The sequence below is a fragment of the Strongylocentrotus purpuratus genome, unplaced genomic scaffold (assembly GCF_000002235.5).
Source record: "Strongylocentrotus purpuratus isolate Spur 01 unplaced genomic scaffold, Spur_5.0 spur5_scaffold_21, whole genome shotgun sequence".
Classification (NCBI taxonomy): Eukaryota; Metazoa; Echinodermata; class Echinoidea; order Camarodonta; family Strongylocentrotidae; genus Strongylocentrotus; species Strongylocentrotus purpuratus.
In genome coordinates, this window is record NW_022145607.1 from 6,820,028 (window position 1) to 6,842,490 (window position 22,463).

At 37.4% G+C, this 22,463-nt stretch overlaps 2 protein-coding genes across 2 annotated transcripts; one reads left to right on the plus strand and one right to left on the minus strand.

Annotated features, from left to right (window-relative positions):
• Positions 1-416: 416 nt before the first annotated feature.
• LOC105439787 lies at positions 417-2,734 on the minus strand. Its single transcript, XM_011669177.2, has 3 exons — positions 2,658-2,734; positions 2,141-2,325; positions 417-1,434 (listed from the first exon to the last, which is right to left on the minus strand). Exon 3 carries the CDS (start codon positions 1,421-1,423, stop codon positions 479-481), a length of 945 nt encoding a protein of 314 aa, XP_011667479.2. The 5' UTR covers positions 1,424-1,434; positions 2,141-2,325; positions 2,658-2,734; the 3' UTR covers positions 417-478.
• Positions 2,735-8,766: 6,032 nt separating this feature from the next.
• LOC756854 (5'-nucleotidase domain-containing protein 1) lies at positions 8,767-20,605 on the plus strand. The gene is made up of 9 exons (XM_030995108.1): positions 8,767-8,770; positions 9,559-9,641; positions 10,120-10,204; positions 10,525-10,699; positions 14,785-14,882; positions 16,072-16,190; positions 16,624-16,788; positions 18,228-18,465; positions 19,886-20,605. Exons 1-9 carry the CDS (start codon positions 8,767-8,769, stop codon positions 19,981-19,983), a joined length of 1,065 nt encoding a protein of 354 aa, XP_030850968.1. The 3' UTR covers positions 19,984-20,605.
• Positions 20,606-22,463: the final 1,858 nt, after the last annotated feature.

A 22,463-nucleotide genomic window follows, 5' to 3' on the forward strand; every position in this document is an offset into this window, starting at 1 on the left:
GAGTTATATGCTCGACAATGCTTCCATCCCTTACAACTTCACAAATGTATTCACCAGCATCTGCACGAGAAATGTTTTGAATTTGTAAATGAACGATTCGACTGTTGGATTGTACTGCAGATATTTTTATTTTGAACCGCTTGTATTGGCTTGCTGTGAGCATATCAACCACTTTTCTTCCATTTTGAAAGAATGGTGCATTTCCCCCTATTCTCAGTTGGATGTTAAGAGGTTCCTCAAGACTATATGGATATCTTAATTCTGCTAGTTCTCCCTCTGTAAAAGTAAACTGGAAAGACATACATACAGGGCAGAATGTTGAAAGTGCAATAAGGATGAAGTGAAGAATATGCATATTGATATGCATATAAAAAACTCACTAAACTTACAATGATTTATTCTTCTTCCAATACTTCTTTCATTAACTAGGCCGTTACGAATATTCCCCTCTTTATCATCAGTAATATAATGCAAACCTTTAGCTAAAGTCTTCACATCTAACCATCAACATGCAAAAAACCAACATGGCAAATATGATTTCAATCGAGAGGAAAATTCTGGTAGCAACATAGATCTGTTGCACTGCTGATGTAATATGTAACTTTGGTAGTACTTCTGTGATCCTTTCCGGCTTCTCTGTAGAAACTGTTGCTTCTCTCTCTGACAGGGTATGAGTTAAAAGCACAGTTTGTGATGTTGAATGCTGACGATCAGGATCAGGTGAAACAAAGTCTTTGCACCAGTGATAGCTTTTGCGGTACAGCTCGCTAACAGAACAGCATCGGAGTGATCTTCTTGATAGCCAGAATATGAATGTTTTTACATCATCTCCAGTAATGAATCGGGGATTGTGTGCAATAGTTGCGCCTTGATGCCTTGAGTAGCATATAATGTTACTTTCGGGATAACCGTTTGTTGCTGAGCACTTCAATGCTGGTAAATGTCCATAGTTTGCATGCGCTGTTAAATTCAGTTCTCCAGGATTGTACCATCGGCAGGAAGCTGCTTCGGGAGGATAGTATACTCGTAGAATGTAAGATTGTGAAGTAGTTGAAGTAGAGTTGCTACATTGGAATTCAGCCTTGTATCTTCCAGCATCATCAACATGTACTGATCTGATTTCCAGGTTCACAATCAAATGGTCAAAAATAGTTTTTGTTGTGATATCAGTTCTAGAGACCTTGACTTCTGAGAATTGTTCTGTATAACGGTACGTGCCATTGAAATTGAAGATCTGGCCGTTAAATTTTAGGGCGAATGTGCAGTTTTGTGAGTTTTGATCCACCAAGAAATCAAAGATATACTCAACGTTTTTGTCAACATGAACAATTTTGCAGTGCTTCACCTGTTGGCATGTGTCGCTTCCTAATGTTAGATTTAGGACGGCAATCAAGTTGAGTAGTATGCCTATAAAATACAGCATTTTGGATTTTTCTGAAAATATAAGGAAAAGAAATATAGATATTATGCTGAAAGTATATACAATTTTACAAAATATGAATGATGGTTCTCCACAAACTATACTGCATTTTGAAGAAAGATGTCACTTTATAACCATACACCTGAAGTCAGCCCTGCTTTGAATATTGGGCAAACTGTTTCTACAATATGTAACTGACTTCTTCTAAGAGTTTATGATATCTGACAATTGCCTTGATTTTCAATCCAGGCCAGGTCTGAAATATCAAGTGAAATGATTGTCAATTTGTATCAATAATACCATAAAAAAATACTTGATAATATATGGGACATGATCAAATGGCCTCATGCTTTCAGTCTAAAGAAAAATATATTTGTATGTAACTGCTTAAAGATAATGAAATTTCATCTTTTTCAAGTATTTGAGTGTCACACTTTTAAAGTTAGAATACATCGTAGAGTGATGCAAAAGTGAGAGGGGTAACAAATTTAATTGACTTCTAAGTAATTAATATGAGCTAAAGCAGAGAAGTTAGAAGTAAATCCTCATTATTGATCTGTTTAATTTTTGGCTTGGATAACATTAGGATGACATAAAAGTTGAACTTTTCTGAAAATCTTGAAAGTTCTTTAAATATTAAAAGTTTGTTGAATGAAATCTTCACATCATGTAGAAATGTTTTGCTTTTAATGCAAGTTGTAAGTATTTCAATATACTAACCAGTTGCCACTCTGCAAGAAGTTCAAGTCGCTCATGAGATTTCATTTTCCACAAATAAAATGACATGTTGCCTGGAGTACAGAATGGTGGTACTAGTAGATTGGCGCAGAAAGCCAGAAACTATCTTTTTCTTGCCCGCTTCTGTATCTGCCTCTGCCTTTAGTCTTCAAGTCTCTCAGCTCTTCCTGAAGATTTCAAAAGAATTCAAAATAAATATTCAATTGAACTTCCATAATTCCATGTGATTGAAAGACAGATTTGTGTTAAAAATCATGTCAAAAAAACAATGTCAACTCTTACAGCAGTAGCCAGTTTGGTAACATTAATTTGTCCTTGGCTATAATTTTGCTCTAGTTCTTCCAATGTATACAACAAACGATACGTGCATATTGTACCACAGCATTAGTATGTACCTCTCACATTGGGGTAGAAATTTGCATTTGTTAGCTCTAACATGGTCCTGCATGTAAATGTTCAATTATCTATTCATTTTGTTAAATAACACATTTGTACTCACCTAAGCAGATTAATCAGAGTATAATTATGCCAGTAATCAAGTTCCGACTACAAAATGGCTTCCTGAACAGTGGATTGTTGTTACAAAACATTCTCCAACAAACATTCAAATGATGTTGGGGGTGTAGCCTCTTTTATTTGCTTTGGAAAATCTCCAAACATATTTTCCCAGGGGTGCGACCCAGATTTGTGTGGGGTTGAAACATGAGAGTTGACAAGTTTTGATCAAAGTTCACTGAAGAGCCATAAATAATTCGAACATGCATTGAAAATGAGATGATCCAAGTAGAAAATTGTTAGTCTTATCCACTGCAACTGTGAAAATAACAATTTTCAGTGTTTCATACAAACTTCAGTTGTGACAGTCCCTCTCCTTTGCAAGCTTTTTGACAGGCACAGGTAGTTGTTCTATTCATGTGTATACTTTATGGGGTTTGAGATATATATTATGTGCTTGACTCTCCATATATTTGTTTACACCAATGTTCACTGAACATTGGATCCTGGTGCCTGTTAACTATTTATAAATAATGGTCTTGAAATCATTACAAACAAATACCTTGGAATTCCCCAGTTTGGACTCATCTTATCAATTATTACTTTAATGACCTAGCTTTGTACCTGACTGTTCTTATTGTCACTTTGGGCATGCATTTAGCCTGAATGTTCCAACAATTTGTTGAGGTTCTTTGTAGTTTGGTCAAAACGTATTTTTCCCATACATTTAAATACTGAATATGTTTTCACAGGAATCAAAGAAAATTATAAATTTATAAATTCTCAAACAATCATAAAAGAATGTTGCAGTTTAGGATGCACATTTCATTTTACATTGGTGTGTTTATTCATATTGAATTTTCTCTTCTGAGTCTCTTTCTCGCCCTCCCTCTTTTCTCTCTCTTCTCTCCCCTCTCTCTCCCTCAATTTCCCTCTCTCTTCCCCCTCTTTTTCTCTTATTCTCTTTTTTTCTCTCTCTCTCTCTCTCTCTTTCTCTCTCTCTCTCTCTCTCTCTCACTCTTTCTCTCTTATTCTCTTTTTCTCTCTCTCTTTCTCTCCCTCTTTCTCTATCTCTACCCCCCCCTCTCGCTCTCTCACATTCCCCCTCCCCCTCACTCTTACTTTCTCTCCCCCCCCCCTCTTTCGCTACCCTCTCTCTATCATTCTCTCTTTCTCTCCTCTGACTCTCGGGATATAGAGTAAGATAGTCAAAAGTCTTTTTTTTTTACCACTGCTGAGTCTGGAAAATGCCTTCTGTCTGTAATGTTTTATTGATCTTTTGAACATATAAAATGAGTCAAAATTTGTACAACTTCAGTTCTAACATTTATTTCTCAGATCGCATATAGACAGCTAGTGCATGCAAGTACAACATACCAATGTTTCAGTTGTGTAAGTCACATAATGATAATAATACATATCATTTATAAAGTGCCTTTACAAGATATACAGAGTGCATTAACCTAAAAAAACAGGACGTACACAAAAATGATGTTTCTTTTTATTTTACTTACAGATCACTGACTTACGTTTACTGCATAGCGTACATGTATCTGTCGCATACATAACATACATTGGAGAGTGCAATTGCTTTTGCATTGAAATCATACAGAAAGTGAATAGATACCGGCCTAACAGGTAGCATAGAACTTTGAGCGACATATACCCCTTCCCCCTTTCCTTGTAAACTCTTAAGTGTTTATTGCATTTTTAATCAATTCAGAAGAGATCTTCTTTTGAAAAATACATGAATGATTATGATGTAGTGGTGATTCATTATCATTTATGTATTATTTCAAATGATTTTAATAATTCAATGAATTATGATACACAGTCATGGATAAACAAATTGTTGTAACTTTTCCCTGTTTTTCAGGCATGTATGAATACTTTGTGGGTAGTTAGTTCAATCTTCAAATTTTGTCTACAAGTATATGTACCATTCACTGTTATTAGGAACTGAGTATGAAATCGGATCAGTCTACAAAAGTGAATATATACATTGTTGTATATTGTTAGAAGTTATAGAATCATCCGACCAATAATATCTTGAGACATTCTCATCGTCTACAATTAAGAGCATAAAATGGAAATGATTTTGTATTGAACTATTTTGGTGTTGAAATATGCATGATGTATACCTCCATAACAGTTTCAAAGAGAAATGTTTAAAACTTCAATTAATTATATAAGCATGAAACCCCAGACATACAAAATATTTAAAGATTGTTCACCAAAATACCTGTTTCCTCAGAGGACCTAATTATCAGGGGTTTTCTTTAGAGGGAGAGGTGGTGCTTCATTAAAAGTGACATTTCCCCATTTTGATCTGTTAATTCGAGATGAAGTTGGCTTTCTTATTTGTTTCTCAATTATACTCTGATTTCCATAATTATCATCAGCCATTGATTCTGTGACAATTTCTTGATTTGTGACTGATATATCAGATTTATCAGACTTATATGATCCATAAGAATAATCATTTGAACTTGCAGTCGAATTATGAGAATTCCCAGACAAGCTACAATAATAAATATTGTTTGATTCATAGGATGCGCATGAATATGAGCTTACTGAGTCTCGGTACGTCATTGTTTGTTTTGCCTTAGGCTCATGACTTATTTCAGTTAGATCTTGGTAAACATGTTCCTCTTCCCTAGCTGACAATGCCTTGCTCTTTGTTTGATGTTTTTCCTCCAATTGAATAGTTTCTTTTTTAATTTTCTGGTCCTGTGAGCACATTGCGGAACTCACATGACGAAAATGTCTGTACAGGACCATTGTTATTACAGCAAAAATGCACCCAGCCAGTAATAAGCCTCCTACTGCCGCTGCTGTGGCTATCACAATAACATGTTTGTTTCCTGAACCTTCTTCCAAAACCTTTGAATCAGATCCTTCTTTGTTGCTTGAAATATGATTTTGATTATTAATACTCTTGGTCACTTCAATCATACGAGTAAAGAGTGTATGAGACTCTGTAGTGCTTCTTCTGTTTATCAATATGTCTTCAGCTAGTATATCATGAGCATTTATAATAAGATCAGATATGCTCTGGTTCACTTCCATAAGCACTTGGCCTTCTCTTGATATCAAAATGCAAGCAATCCTCTTCCCAATGTTGCTTACTTTGAGGCTTTTAATGTTCACAGTATATTTCCTCTCGTAGCTTGTTTTTGCAACAATATCCTCATGTGCAGGGATACTTATGTTGTTGAACAGCCATTTGACTGTTGATCCTTCTGCAAGGCTCAAGGTACTGTTGATGGTGCACATAAAATCAGCATCCCATTCACCCGATCCCACTAAACTAGCATTAACTAGTGTTAACCCCATTTGTAGATTTGATTCTACGTCTCCTTCTTCAGGAATGAAGTATGGAAGAATCTGCACCTTTGTTTCCACCCTGGACGTTCCAAGAGGGTTTGTGGCAAAACATGCAACGGTAACAGAACAGTCTTCGTCATGTAAGAAACAAGTGTTATTACGAGACACAGTAACGTTCAGGATACGGTTTTGATTTTGTACCAAGTCACATCCTTGTATTATGTTTGACGGTAGACATGTCCATGTGATGTTGGTGATTGCAGGAAATGCTTTACCGTTGCAAGTCAGCTGTTGGTTAGGTTCACCAGGTCGAATTGTTAAACCTGGCGGACTTAGAGTGAGATGAGGTTTGTGATATATGATAAAAGGGTCAATGTGAACCGACAGCTTACGGTCAGGAAACGCTTCAAGACTTGTGACTTCACAAACTATTGACTGGTTATGTAGGGTGTGCACCATCTCCAGATTTTGCGTTAGCACCTTGGCAGTACCATTGACATGACTAGCCACCAGTGTTGCATTGCTATCACCCTCCAATTTCAAAGTGAGATGAACTTCAGGGTTTCCATTTAGAACCTGGCATCGAATCATCAAGATCTGCCCCTCTTCCGCTATCCCTGGATGTTGTGGTTCACAGAGTAGCTCGTCCTCATGCGGAAAGTAATATGCATTGAGATTAGCAACCTCAGAGTAACATGTTTTTGTCATGTAGTTGGAGCCTAGAATGAAAGCAACACATTGCTGAACCTGACTGTTTCTCTGAACTCTGAAGACAGTCAAGTTTGAAGTCATCCTGCGGGTCCATGGATCATAAAACTCTGATATGACGCTGTAATACTGGGAAGGGTTCACTTTCCAGATCAACGTGTCTGTAGCATTGTTGAAGTTCAAAGCAGTGCAGGTGAAGAAAGCATTTTGCCCTTCATAGACTACAACGCTTTCCGGGTTGGTGTCAAATACTGAATTGCATTTTGAAGGTATCCCATAATGGAAAATGCATGCAAGAAAGCAAAACACCAGAAAATAATTTGCAAGAAAGTTAAATCTCATAAGCACGAGGGCCATGATTTTTAAGAATATTCACAACCCAAGGTGTCAGAGCTAGAATGATTCACAATTGATAAGATGTCTCTCTGGCTCTCTGCAGTTGTGAAACATTATGAAACCACTTTCTGATTTACTTGGTTTCAGGTAGCTGTCACTTACTTTGTTTTCTACATGTGTTCAAGCGCTTGGGAGTTAAGGAGAGTTTTCATTGCTATCAATCATCTATACAATTTGTGATGTGGTTGCAAACAGAAGTGAGGTTTTTATGCCAAACCATTTCCTGTGCATTCACATGCTTGTTTGTTTCTGTTTCTGTTTTTTTTTTGTTTAATGTGTGTGTTCTGTTTAATAGCTGCCATTTCTAAAAGGTAGATACTGTATGAGTACTGTACGAACATTCAGGCATTTAAATGCCTAATGAAGTAATTTCAACAATAGTTGTTATAATCAGCAGGCATGTGGGATGTTTAAACATATAGATCCTCTGAGTGTTACCTGTTGCTCGTCAAGGGGTGGAAGAACATTTCTTTTCTTCTAGAAAATGGGTATATCCACCTGCATTCCCCTCTCCCATTTTTTAATGGGGTAGCATAGAAGTTTAACTTTGATTTTTCTTAATTAAAAGCCTCCATATGTCTATTGAATAGTAATTTTCAATCATTTTGGATGTACATTTTCTGAAGAAAATCTTATATTTCATTATTTAAAAATAATTGCCTTCTTAGTTTCCATTACCGGTATGTATCTTTGTTCATTTTATATATAGGATATTTGATTAATGCTGGTGATTTTTTAATGCAAACTACATGTATAAGAAAACGTTAAAGTATACATTGCAGTAATCAAAATAGTGATAAAAATGGGAATTCTACATAAGATATACTAATCTCTACCATTTTTAAACATGTCTGGTTAAATGCACCAATTATAATTTTCAATTTTCCTTGTTATCCCATTAACTTTGTCAAAATGTGATTTCTAATTTCTGTTGTATCTTAACACTGTACTGAAACAAAAAGTATTTACTCCCTTGCTTACAAGCTGTCACGCCATATTCCTATTAAGAATTTGGCTTGAAGCCATGGAAATTTTATTTTTTGAGGCCTGGGCATTTTCATGGTATTATGCCTTTGATTGTGAGAGCGCTGCCAGAGGCTGGTGTTTGGGTGTTGTCTATCCTTTGTAGTAAAACTTGCCAGAAATATATTTATAAATGTGCCACCAAATTTATGAGTCATTCATTACTACTTTGAACAAAAATTGTGGTTCTTCATTTTGTGATATACTGAGCCCTTATCCCCCCCCCCCAGTCGATAGTTGTTTTGTTGTTTCACTTAAAATACCAAGTGCAGTCAACATAAACACATTTTAATGAAGTAGGAGAAATTGTAATAAATAGTTTAAAAGGGAGCTTGACAAGGTCCCCCTCAGTATTTTAGTTACTTTCAACGTGAATGCAATTTTACAAAACAAACAGTATGAAAGTGATAAGGCCTGGGCATTTTCATTATGCCTTTGATTTTGAGAGCGCTGCCAGAGAGGCTGGTGTTTTGGAGTTTTCTACTCTTTGTAGTAAAATTTGGCAGAAATAAGATATATATGTGACACCAAATTTATGAGTCATTCATTATAACTGAAAAAATTGTGGTTCTTCATTTCGTGATTTACTGAGCCCTTTCCCCCCTCAGTAGATAATTGTTTTGTTGTTTCACTTACAATGCTTAATTAGTGCATTCAACATGGGTTTTTTTTTTATGAACTAGGAAAAATTATAATACAAATAGTTTAAAGGGATCGTTTAACAATGTTAAATCTGAGATACACGGTCCTACATGTTATCAGTGTCTGTGATATGGTGTAACATTGAAGCCCTGAAAAAAATCGCGCTTCAAAATGATCAAGAAGTGCCTCAAAAAAGTAAAAATCTTTGAGTGGCCGGTTATACCATACTCGTTTTCCCCAATAGACTGCAGTGTTATGAAAACCGTCAGGCGAACGATTTTCAAAATTTGTAATTCCAATCATAAATATCTTGATAATCAGACAGGCGATCGGCTTGTAAAAGTCATGGGGTTCCTGACTGACCTAAAGGTTTATAATTATCATTGCATCATGAGCTAAATCCAGAATTTTATTTCAGAATCTGAGACAAAGTTACCGGATCCCTTTAAAAAGGGGCTTGTCAAGGCCCACATCAGTATTTTAGTAACTTTCATTTAGAATGCAATTTACAAAACAAACGGTATGAAATAATAATAATAGTACATATGATTTATAATGCGCCAAATCCACTTGACAGTCAAATGCTCAAGGCGCAGAAAGTGATAAAGCTAGTTCTTATATTTTGTATAGTTAATTTTTTAACAAAAAGGTGATCCCCTGAATATTTAGCATGATGGGATTTATCGAATTGGCAAACACATTGAAAATCATTTCAATTTTGTTCAGTTTGTATTTATATAATGTAAAATATGTTTGTATTTTAACACTATTCTTTTCATTTGTATCTTCCATTTGTTTTTCTTGTGCAGGAAGCTTTCGTTATTTCGAGAACTACTTTGATATGCCAGGATGTGTGGTGTGTGCCAGATTAGTGGATATCATTGACAGACAGGTACATGTTCCAAATAAACAGTTACCATAGAATATACTTTTGTGTAAATATTAGGGGTTCAAAAGATATTAGCAGATGTTAATGAATGGCAGTACTGACCCTAACAATATGATCTACATCAAAATTGATTAAAGATAACTGCAATATAGGTAAACGACCCCCTTTTTCCTACTTTTATGTTTAAAGATGTGTATAATCATTTTCAGTCCCTTAAAAAATAGATTTAAATATATTTTAGCAGACAAAACAACCATCGTCATGTAAGTTGTAGGCTTTGGAAATGGAATTTACTGTACTAGTCAAGAATAAGTAAAGGCAGCTATTTTAATTTGCAATCTACATGAAACATATCATCATATAATACCTGAAAGTTTTCAACAGTAGAAGTATTTTCCACCTTCATCTAATACTCTTTTCCCTTATTTTCCATTCTTCCCTCACATTTTGTCACTACCCTGAATTATTGGTCTTCCACCAGGCAGGGAAAAGACAAGACGAATACACATTCTGGCCAGATGTCCTAGAATGCTTTGGTCTTGTGTATAAAAGAGAAAACTTTGCAGGTGAGTTATGAAAATAAAAACATTGCTTCTTGCCCATTTTATTTCCTTTCTGTTTCTTTTAGATATGATTTGATATTTGACTAAAGGCAGAATTTTGTTCTGGTGGGATTATCATCCATTCAAATATATGTTATTACTAAATGTACTTTGATATTTGAAATGGAGTGTAGCTTGCAAGAGCTTTTCTCATCTATGAATGCAGTATTAGTGTAAGATTCCCATCAAAACAAAATTCAAACCTTTGTTAATTACTTTTGGTAAGTTCTTTTTTATTGTTAGTTGTATTAGTAATTGTTATTGTTTTTCATTGCATCTCATAGATAATATAGGAGGGTATTTCCCAGCCTACAAAAGTGATCCATTGAAGTACGTTGAACCCTGCAGTGATGCTGTAAAAGGCTGGTTTAAGAAGCTGAAGGATGCTGGGAAGGTCACTTTCCTTCTTACAAGTTCTCATGTGGATTATGCAGAGTCTCTGCTGGAAAATATACTGGGGTAAGACCGTAAGATACATCTATGTAAAAAAAAAAGAAGGAAACAGTCATGGAAGTGAGTTGGCTCGGTTGGTAAAGCGTCAGCCTGTAGAACCAAATATCATGGGTTCGAAGCCAACTCAAGCAGATGACCAAAGCCTCCATTGTGTGTTAAAGTGCCTCTTTTCTATTTTGTAGACGTCAGCAAAGTTACAGTGGAAAACACTCTGTCCCTCAGATAGGACGTTTAATTGAGGCCCTGTGTACTGGATGGTAAAGACCTTTATCTGTTAACCCTAATAAGGCCGGGGGGGGGGCCATTATGGCCCCCCCCCTCCATAATTTTTCTGATTGCTCGAGAACGCATATGGATGGCGCCCCGCCGCTCGCTGACTTTTTTCTTTCAAGCCTTGCGCAACTTTTAAAATAATTTTTTTGAAAATCGGACCTACGGTTACAAGGTCACGTGACCTTTTGTCCTTGCATGTCAGCCTCAAAATCGCTCATTTTCGTGATTTGTGTACAAAACGTATGGCAAAGTCATTTTTCCTAAAAACAGATCAAACATGAGTTATTGGGTCTTGATTAAAGTTTAGGTGATTGTTTTGGGAGTCAAAATAGTTGAATTGTAGTAAAAGATGAAATAAAACAACAAAAACAATGAAATACATAAGTTAAAAAAACAATGAAATACATAAGAAATTATCAAAACAAGGGATAACATAAGAAATAAGCTGGCTCTTCCAAATTTTTTGTCGTATTATTATTCAGAATGGTCTAATGAACATATCTAGTGAAAAAGAATGCTTAAATATGAATAATATATGATTTATGGGTAAAAATGTGATTTTTATGACTTTATTTGCATAAATTACCATAAATATGCAAATAAGTGAATTTTTCAAAAAATTGAAATTATCATATTATTCTTTACACTTCACTTGACATGCGTGCAAATTTTCGCGGCGATCGGCCGCTTCGCGGCCGAGATCTTAAGGGGGGGCCATAATGGCCCCCCCCCCCGGCCCTACTAAGACTTCAAATAGCCCGGCCCTATTAGGGTTAAGCGTTGGTCACATCCCACCGTGCGTGTTTTTAGTCCGTACGGTTTTTGGGGAGGCCACGGCCGCCACGTTTTATGAAAACGTAGGGAGGGAGTGGCAAAGGCAGGGAGGGAGTACCGGCAAAGCACGTCACACGCACGGTGTAAGTACGTGGCCCGCACGCCACGCCTGGCCTAGAGCGGTTGCGTGCATCGTACGTTGCGCACATGGTAAGTGCGTTGTACATGCTTACAACGTGCTTACTACATGCTTACAACGTACGGTCTCCGTGCGGTTGCCACGTTATCTTACGGAAGCCGTACTTACACGTGCTGCTCACGTACGGTGTCCTTACTCACTCGCACGTTGTAAGTGCGTGCACGTACGAAGAACTTGGTGAGTCGGGGTATGTCGAAGTGTATAGGACGACATTCCCATTTTCTCTAGAAGTCCCAGCTGCTGCTGCCTCCTCATGATGCCGTCCATTCCACCGCAGAGACTCCGGGTTCTGATGCTGCAAGAACACCTTCAAGTGGCAACGCATGAGCACGACGTGGTATTACTTGCCTTGATACGGGAGAGAGAGAGGCAACAGAGATGCCGACGCAGGAGATGGTGGGTTCGCCCATGGATCGAGAGGAGGAGGCTTTCGGGCAGTACGAAACGTTGTTCCAAGAGCTAGAGCATGAATCGCGGGGGGACTATGTCGGATACATCTGAATGGACCCAATCTCTTCGCCGAGCTCCTGCTCCGAGTGACCCCTCGAATCACCAAGTGCCCAAGGTGTGTGTCTTCATTTCTGCCATAACAAATTCTTGGTTTTGCTTTAAAATTTACGACTTCCGGGTGGCACACAACAGCATATCCACGTTCGTGCCGGAGGTCTGCACCGCCATCTACAAGGAACATAAGGAGGAGATGTTCAACATGCCCTCCACACAGGACGAGTGGAAAGCCGTCGCCAGCCAGTTTGCAACGCGATGGAACTTTCACCACTGTTATGGGGCGATCGATGGGAAACATATCGCCATCAAGAAGCCCAATAAAAGTGGATCGCTCTATTACAATTATAAGCGCTTCTGTTCTGTGGTGCTCCTGGCCATCGTGGATGCTAACTATTCCTTCTTGTGGTGCAAGGTGGGGGCAAACGGCTCTTCCTCAGATGCAAGCGTGTTCAACGAGTCCACCCTCCGGGGGGCACTGGAGGACAACACCATTGGATTCCCAGCACCAGATCCACTTCCAGGCGACGACCGGAACTTTCCCTACTTCATCGTAGACGATGATGCTATTCCCCTGCGAAAGTGGCTCTTGAAGCCATACAGTCGCCGTGCCATGACCCACAAAGAGAGCGTGATGAACTATCGGACCTCTCGGGCCCGTCGGGTTGTGGAGAACGGCTTCGGGATATTGGCTCACCGGTGGCGGTGCCTACTCACCACCCTGCTGTTGGAGCCTGACAGGGTGATTCGCGTTGTGTTGGGCTGCCTCACCCTTCACAATTGGCTGCGAAAGCACCGGCCCGGACTACAGGACCTTAATTTGGACCACGAGGATGAGGATGGCAACGTGGTCCCCGGGGCCTGGAGGGAGGATGTGCAGATGACCGAACCCAACCAGATGGTCGGCCAACGGGCCTCAAGGGAAGGGAAAACCCTGGGAAACTTATCGAAGAAGACCGGATTGACCGAGAAGAACTCAACCAGGCGCTCCTCCTGTTTCGCCGAGAACGAGCAGTTGGCCTTTTCCTTTGTCACACCCTTTTCATGTGACCCCTTCTCCGATCCACCAGCAGCACCCTCCTCATGATCAGACGCTTTGGCGTCACCATCTGACTCTTTTTCGTTCCTCCTCTCCTCTTCCTCTCTGGCCCTCTCATCTTCCGCGGCCCGTTTCTGTTGGGCCTCTCTGGCCTTCTTATCCGCTGCCTTTTGAGCTGCAGATGCAGCTGACCCCTTATTCTGTGTCTTCTTCGGCACCATCTTGGAGACGAAATGTTGGCACTCTTCCGTTGGCTCGGCTTTTGTATACTGCATAAATCAGTGCGCACAACGTGCGTTGTAAGTGCGGAGCACGTGCTTACTCGGTACGGTCCACGTGAGTTCTGCGTGCTCATTAGAAAGTTGAACTGGGGAAGTGGCGAGTAAGCACGGACCACGCGCTTATCACGTGCGCAGCACGCACGTGCTAAGTGCGCCTTCCGTAGAGCAAGTGATCGTGGGAAACAAATTTAAAAACGCACGGAGTCAGTGCATTGTGCGCTCGTTGGCAGTACCGGGCATGCACGTCACGCGCACTGGGGGTGAATCGGTAGCCCGAACGCAGCGAAAGTTCCTCGTGCACTAAAAGTGCTACGGTGTGTCTGCGTGCTCCCAAATCCGTACGGAGGCGGTACTCACCACGTACCAATACCCAAATTTTGCCCACGTCTTTGCACGTCTTTGCACGCACTTGCAAGTACGGCGGGATGTGACCACCGCATAAAGAACCCTGACGTACTGATCCACCTGCACATCCCAATCGGGTATTTCAGGTGGAGAGACTCAAGGGTCATAGTAATTGAGTTCTCTTTCCCTCTCTCAGGCACAGGCAACACCTAATACTCAATGATAACAATGTGATTTTTTTTCACAGAATTTTACTTGCAAGATGTACATCAATAAATGAATCGCTTTTGATATCAGTAACAAAACTTAGCAATGATAGATGTACCCTGCAAATTGAATAATACAGAAGTGATTTATTTGAAAATACTGCATTTCGGTGCAAACTTTTTTGGTTCCCATTTTACAGTAAAAAACTGGCAACATTAATTTTACATTTGCTTAAAGGTAGGCTTTACTACTTCAGCAAGAAGGGATTAGACCGCCCAGCAAGCCAGCGAGGTCACTGTGACAGGTGGCTATCTCATTAACTCAGCTCTCATTTGACATAAGAAAAAGAGGATCATGGGGGACCAACAGGCACCGATTGGGGAAGTTTTCTATATAGAGGGAGCAAGTAGCTACAAGTAGGACAGTGTGCCTTTAATGTATGCATTTTTTTTAAATAATCATTTTGCAGTAAAGACTGGCAAGATTACTTCCATATTTCCATGATGTATGCGAGGAAACCTGGATACTTCACAAAAGAGCAGACAGAGAGGCCTTTCTATTCTATTGGTAAGTACAGAAATAGTCACAATTTTTACAATACTTGTTCTTACAGTATTGCGTATATTTCCATTGTTTAATGGTTATTAACGGGTGGTAATGGTGCCATTATTAATGACAGTGGGTAACTTGGCAGACTTAAAGTCATCAATCCAACATCAATAACATGTATGAAATGGTTTTGAAATTATTTGCTGTTTAAAAAAGAAAATGAATACAGATGTTTTCTTCTTTAAATTACACCACATATTTCCACCAATGATGGTCTTGACCAGTTATTGAAGTTTACTGCAGAAAATACCTTTTCATATGTTATCTGTTGCACAAGACCCTTATTTTACTTCTTAATATGGTGAATATAAATTACTTTTGGTAGAATATGATTTTTTCCATAGGCTACAGTTTTCAAGGTGTTTATTTTGGAATTCCATACTCAGGTGCATTGTATATGTATGAAGGTTGTAGCCCTCTATCAAGCAAGATAAGAAAGGCAATCATTTAGTAGCTAACAGCCCATCAGTTTCAAATCATGGTTATCCACCAAACATTCCGGCGGCATTTGCTTCATGCTTTATTCCCTCAAAATCAATTATAGGGTAAAGGGGTGGGGGCAGCAATTCTATTTTAGGTTCATTTACCTACGGTGTTAGGTCCAACATTCAAGTACATTATGTAGTATTCCAATGAAAGTCAAAGTAAGAAGTTGGGGAGGTTAATTTCCCACAAGCTGTTATCATCAGAACAGTTATCTTCCAATCCAATTCATCACTGCATCATGCATGGGGATTTGTGTCTTCTTGATTTCATCATTATCTGTTTAAAAAATAAAGCCTTCTGTCCATTAGTTTAATAGTGTTAATATCATGAGAATAAGATCTTTCATACATGATTTGTTTTTATTATGTTTGCAGTTTATTATCCAAACAAAAATTACATCAATATAACAATCAAATGTGAATGTTTAACATTGAAAGGATGAACAGGACCAGAAATGAGCATTTAATGCTAATTATGTCTGGTACCACTAACACACAAAAGTATCACAGCAATGAATGAGAATGTAATGAATAAATGTGAATAACTATTGAATACAGACTTCAGCTACAAGGTATTCTACATCTAGGCTAAAATATGTTATGTGACTAAATACAAATGAATTGATACATTGGAGTATTTTGTGTTTATCATTAATTTTCAGTTGACAACAAGGAGGGAGATGAAGTCAGTGAAATCCAGACCGGTGGCAAGTACCTTCAAGGCAGTATTCATACATTCAATTCATACCTCAAGAAAATGACCGGCAAAGAAAACCCAAAGGTTCGTAATATGATATCGTAATCTTATAATTTGTTACTCTTGGAATTGTAAAGCTCAAGTTAATTTACTTGTAATACATCCAATATTTATCAATCGAGTGTCACAGGATATTCCGTTTGGAATGTCAGTAGTCAAAGGATAAATTTTCTTGCTTGTGAATCTATTTTACTCTTTGTATTTGGAAACTCAAGCAGTGGACTGGACTTTGTTATGACGAGGTTAGACCAAGCTCTTGATTATAGATGATGTATGTGCATAGCCGCCAAACCCCACCCCAGGATACCAGATGAATGAATGGATTTGCAAAATAATGAAGACAATTCATGAACAGAAAGAAAATGGAATAAAAGAGATAGAAAACGTTACACAAACATCAGTCAGTTTCAGAAAGGCTTCGTCTTTTCTTTGCATATTATCTCCTTCTGTCTTGTAGGTTGCATACTTTGGTGACAGCGTTCGTTCTGATGTCCTCCCTCCTCAGTCTGTTGGATGGCATCCTTTCCTCATCTTGGAGGAGATGGAAGCAGAAGGCCTGGGAGAAGAACCAGTGGGTGGGGAACAGACAGATGGCCCACCCATTAAGAGGGGGAAAATCACAGTGAGTTAATCAAGATCCAAGACAATATAGGTGCATGTTCTTGAATATTAACCCCACACCCACCCTACTTTCACAAATACCCACACACACAAACACACATGTAACCACACAGAGAAAATTGTTCTGGGATACAATGATTAACTTCCTCCATGTAAAAATGACAATTCATCCTAACCCTACCCTAACTCTACCCCTAACCCCACCCCTACCCCTACCCCTAACCCTAACCCCACACCTACCCCTAACCCTAACCCTGGCCCTAACCCTACCCCTAACCCCACACCTACCCCTACCCCTAACCCTAACCCTAACCCTATCCCTAACCCTACCCAAACCTACCCCTTCCCCTAACCCTAACCCTAACACAATATTCCAAGACATCGTTGAATAATTTTAACCCATCTCAATTTATAATTTACCCTGCGATTAATCTTTGTTTCTGTGTTGTTATTTTTTCCATTCAAAGAAGGGAGAATTCATAAAAGGTTCAATATATTATATTGATTATAGATAATGCTTTGTTATTGGATAATACATATCATTATGTATGATATATTGTCCTTAAACACCTCTAAAGTTCCTTTGACATTCTTACTCTTTCTTTAACTCAGGCTACTGTTTATAGAGTACAGTGCATTTTGAGGAATAAACGCTACCAGGTACCCACTAATGAGTGTACGTTTGTGGAGAGTGGCAAATGTAGATGAATGTATTTCAATATAACATTTATGCAATGATGGATCCTCTAGCCATTACCTTCTCAATCCCAGTTTCATTTCTACATATTTTTTACTTCTTTAAATGTTGAAAGAAATCAAATTTCTTCTTTACAGAGAAGCTTAGGGTTGTTGTTTTGAAATCTCTAAACCATAAATATAATTGTACATTTTGTATTCCATACTGATTTTTCATGACACCCTCTTTGAATTTTTATATTAATTTTGTAAATGAATTTAGGATTCTGTACATAACGTTATGTCAATTTCAGCAATATTCAGTGTATATTACATGTACAGTAGATGCAGTTTCTATTGCTGTAATTATAGGAATCGGTTGGTAAACATGATATAGACCGATAGTTCAATGTGCAGAGACTAGATCATGACAGCAAAGTCCCAAGCATAATAGTTTGTGATTCATGATTAGTTGTTATCAAACAGTAGATGGCACTCTTTCTGAATAAATTGCCTTCTTTGTGGGTAATGTTATATTCAATTACAAAAAAATAGTATGTTTGTTATGTATGCATGTGTAATGCATTATAAAATGTCATGTTTTCTAATTTTGCACCCATATGCTCGATCAAGCTTTAAAATTTTGTATTCTTACATACTGATTTATTTTTGTATGATTTGCAAATGTTATGTAACTGCAGTTATTTGACTTATACTGATGATTCCTTTTGTATTACTTCATTACTTCTCCTTTGTAACTTTCAGGGTCCATCAACAACAGAGAAAGAGTTCATTACATCAAGCATGTGGGGGTCTTTCCTCACTGACCAAACAGTTCTAAACATACCTGATGGAAGTGTTCACACTGGAGGGGATGAGCTGGATGGCCAGAGAGATGCAAATGGGCTGGGTGATAGTCAATTCCACAGTCTGAACACACTGTGGGGATACTTCATCCAGACCTATGTAGATGTGGCTATCCCACAACTTGACTATATTGCAGGTATGTGTATGTAGCATTGTAAGTTTTATCCGAAAACAGTATTGGTTATGTCAAGACATTTAATCGTTTTGTGGATGTCATTGTCTAGCAAGATGGTGTTTGTTTTTAATCATTTGACTTACATTTGTGCTTGGTTAGGAACTAAGACTGTAGCAATCTCTATAGCACTTCTTCAAATCTGCCCTAAAAGTAGAAATCCATAGACAAATTTTGCAAATCACTTATTAATTGCAAATTTAACAACGCAAGAAAATGTTTCAAGCAAGTATTATGACAAATGTCAAAATCGCTTATATAAGTAAGCCCCTTTGCATGTTGCACACATCTAAACATGATGGCCTAAGCTGTGACCTGGTCTTGCAACCAGTTTGAGACCCAACTTATTGTAATGTAGGCACTTGAATAATTCTTATAATATGATGATTCATGATCCGTGGAAATTGAATAAAGATTTCTAAAAATTATAGAATGAGTAGTGGTAGTTGCTTTAACCCTATTTAGCCCGGGCTATTTTGAAACTGCATAGCCCAGGGGGGGGCTTCTCAGGCCCCCCCCTGTGATCTCGGCCGTGAAACGCCCGATCGCCGCGAAAATGTGCATACATGTCAAGTGAAGTGTATAGAATACTATGGTAATTTCAATTTTTTTGAAAAATTCACTCATTTGCATATTTATGGTAATTTATGCAAATAAGGTCATTAAATTCACATTTTTGCCCATAAATCAGACATTATTCATATTTAAGCATTCTTTCTCACTACATATATTTGTTAGACCATTTGGAATAATAATACAACACAAAAATTTGAAAAACCAGGGTTATTCCTTATGTTATCTATTGTTTTGATAATTTCTTATGTATTTCTTTGTTTTTTTAACTTCTGTATTTTATTGTTTTTGTTGTTTTATTTCATTTCCAACTATAATTCAACTATTTTGACCCCAAAATAAACACCTAAAATCTAAACAAGACCAAATAACCAATGTTTTACCTCTTTATTTGAAAAATGAGATTTCCATATGTTTTGTACACAAATCACAAAAATGAGCGATTTTCGGGCTGACATGCGAAGACAAAAGGACACGTGACTTTGTAATGGTAGGTCCGATTTTCGAAAAATTTCTTTCAAAAGTTGCGCAAGACTCGAAAGAAAAAAGTCACAAAATTTCAGTGCAAGATTTTCTTGCCTTAAAAAATTATCGCGAAAAATGTCGAGGGGGGGGCTTCTCAAGCCCCCCCCCGGGCTAAATAGGGTTAAGCAAATTTTTACAATGTGCAAATTTGTGCTTGAATCCTTGTTCAGTGAAAAATATCTTTACAAAATATTTTCTGATACGATGTACCTTAAAGGTAACCTGCAGGAAGACATAAACACATATGACATATTGCTAACCCTTTTATGTGGTGTCACCTTTACAGATCTTCCACTTGACCATCAATTCAGTACTTTTGCAGATGCTTCTCATCGTTCCGCAGGGTTCTATCCGCAACCTCCACAAACTCTCCAGAAGAAGTGAAGTCCACCGAATAATACAGTACTTATATTCATTGTGTTATTATGTCTACCATTAATCATTGACGTTGTCTGGCATTAATTGAATGTACATCCAATTTTGTGATTGTAACGAGAATACAGGAACTTTTAGAATATTTATTTCAGGTAAGGTGTAACCCCGGATTTATTGTGTTCTATTTTTATTGTAAGAAATGAATACTTGTATCATCTTGTCTAATTATTCACATTTTCAGGGAATGATGATACAATTGTAAATAAATATTTTGTCTTCATAATTACAATTCCCCTTGCACGCTTGCATATAAATGGTGCATATTTTTTTTGTATAGGAAAAGCTCTTAGGGAGTGGAGATGGTGCACACATTTTTTTCCAAATACATGTAAAGTGTTGTAAAGTGCATTGAGGTATACATGTAATGTGCTTTCTCAATGTGAACTATTATTATCATTGTAGATTATCACAATACCCCCCCCCCCCCCCCCCCGATAGAACAGTGAAATAAAAGTAAAACGGCAACTGACTTTAGGCCAGGAAGTTATTAAATTCTACTATTGAAGAAAAAAATATTAGTAGTATTTACCCTGTTTAAAGGTACTACAAAGTTTTGGGAAATTTTGAAAATTGGGTGGATAGTGATTCTTTACAATTTTGGTATTTTTGGATGCTGCTGTGAATGTATTATAAGCACTAACAAATTTAGCTCCTAAAACACTTCTGCTTTTGAGAAAAAATGAATATAAACATTTACCGGTGCTCCCGATAAATTTTGATGAATTTCAAATCGCGCCTACAGCCATACAGCTGCGACCATGAAAATTTCAGAATATGTAGTTGTGAAATATAACTTCTAAAACAGGAATAGCTAATCGTTCAATTTTAGTCAAGAAACATTGTTTTATAGCTTAATCAATATCTTGACCATGGGAGGGAGCTATACAACATGAAGAGTTTAATATTTACAATTTCATACCTTTAGACAACGATCACTGAATATTGTAGGATCGCATATGCTTCCAATATGTTCATTCGAACCAAATTCATGACTTCATACCAAAACTTTGTATTACAGGGGAGAGTAGAGTAAACGTGTGTTTCGTAAAGGCGATTTTATTTTGTGCATAGTTTAGAGTAGATTAATCTTAATGAGATGGCTGGATCACTTCTTTATACTTTGGCTATGTTGCGGCCTCTTTTATAGACTGTCCAATGCAATGTGATTTTCAGTGCTGTGTATTTTTTTAATTTAGATTAAGTTTTGGAGTTACTTTTAATTGCTTTTATTATGTGTTGGTATAAGCTTGTTCCTTTGTATGGCCTGTTTTTTTTTAAATAATCATTTATTCATTCTGAGATGCAGTTAACGACTTGATTGACCCACCAGAGCTCTTAGTGAGAGTGTGCTGTTAATCCACATTTCTTGCACCATTCAGTGACGCTATTCACATTTTGCGAAGCAAAAATATATTTATTTATATTTATATAAATAATTCCAAAATTACTAAATGGATTACTCAAACCCTAATGACTTAAAACATAAAACAGAGTTGTTTTATTATGACCATTTATGTGTTTGTTTATTCAAGATTATCAAATGTATACAATTTCTTGGTGAATATGTCCCTAAGTGTACTATCCCCCAAAAGATGGGTCAAACCATGACATATTTCCCCTACTAAAGTGATCATGTTACTCCCTGTATTATAGAATCATTAATGCTATGAAATAGCTGATTTGGCATTACATTTTAATATTTTATTCTTGTATTGCAAATGTAACTCCTTCCTATGTTTTGATACAGATAGAAGCATTTTGATTGACATCACAACTCACTTTGTTGGTGTTTTTGTTGCTGCCAATCTATAATATGCATGAGAGATGAATAATGAGCTAACTGTTAAGAACAAATGTGAATAAATTCTTACCAGAAGAATGTACAGCATGGTGGTTAAAAGTGTGATTTGTGTGTCGTATACTGGAAAGATGAATAAATCTGAAGTTTTGTGTGAGTAAATCATTATGTCATTTTGCATTAGTTGGATCTGTTGACTCTGTATATGAAATTTACTGACATTTTAACCCTTATTGTACTGGGGGGGGGGGGGGCCTGGGAGGCCCCCCCTCGACATTTTCGGAGATCGCGCCGCAACCGATTAGAATTTTGAATTGTCGTTTCATGACTTTCTTCCCTCAAGTCTTGCGCACATTTTGATACCATTTTCGTCAAAATCGGATATACCTGTAAGGTGTTACATAATAATTAGTATGCGCATGTCATCAAAAAAGTGCTATAATTGCATATATTCATGTACAAGCAGAAATGTGAAGATATGAATTGATATCAAATTGCCTTTATATGTTTCTCAGAGTAACTTGATGTATTCCAGAACAAAAGAATACATTAGAAATAAAACAATAGATATAATAAGAAATAAAAAACAATAAAATACATAAGAAAATAAATAGTTGAAAATCGCATCAAA

What these genes read in the sequence shown, in the direction of transcription:
- LOC105439787 (XM_011669177.2), bottom strand. Translation starts at nt 1,423, where the DNA reads ATGCTGTATTTTATAGGCATACTACTCAACTTGATTGCCGTCCTAAAT.
- LOC756854 (XM_030995108.1), top strand. An exon ending in CTGCTGGAAAATATACTGGG is followed by an intron (nt 10,700 to 14,784) that starts GTAAGACCGTAA and finishes ATCATTTTGCAG; the next exon opens with TAAAGACTGGCAAGATTACT. An exon ending in ACAACTTGACTATATTGCAG is followed by an intron (nt 18,466 to 19,885) that starts GTATGTGTATGT and finishes TCACCTTTACAG; the next exon opens with ATCTTCCACTTGACCATCAA.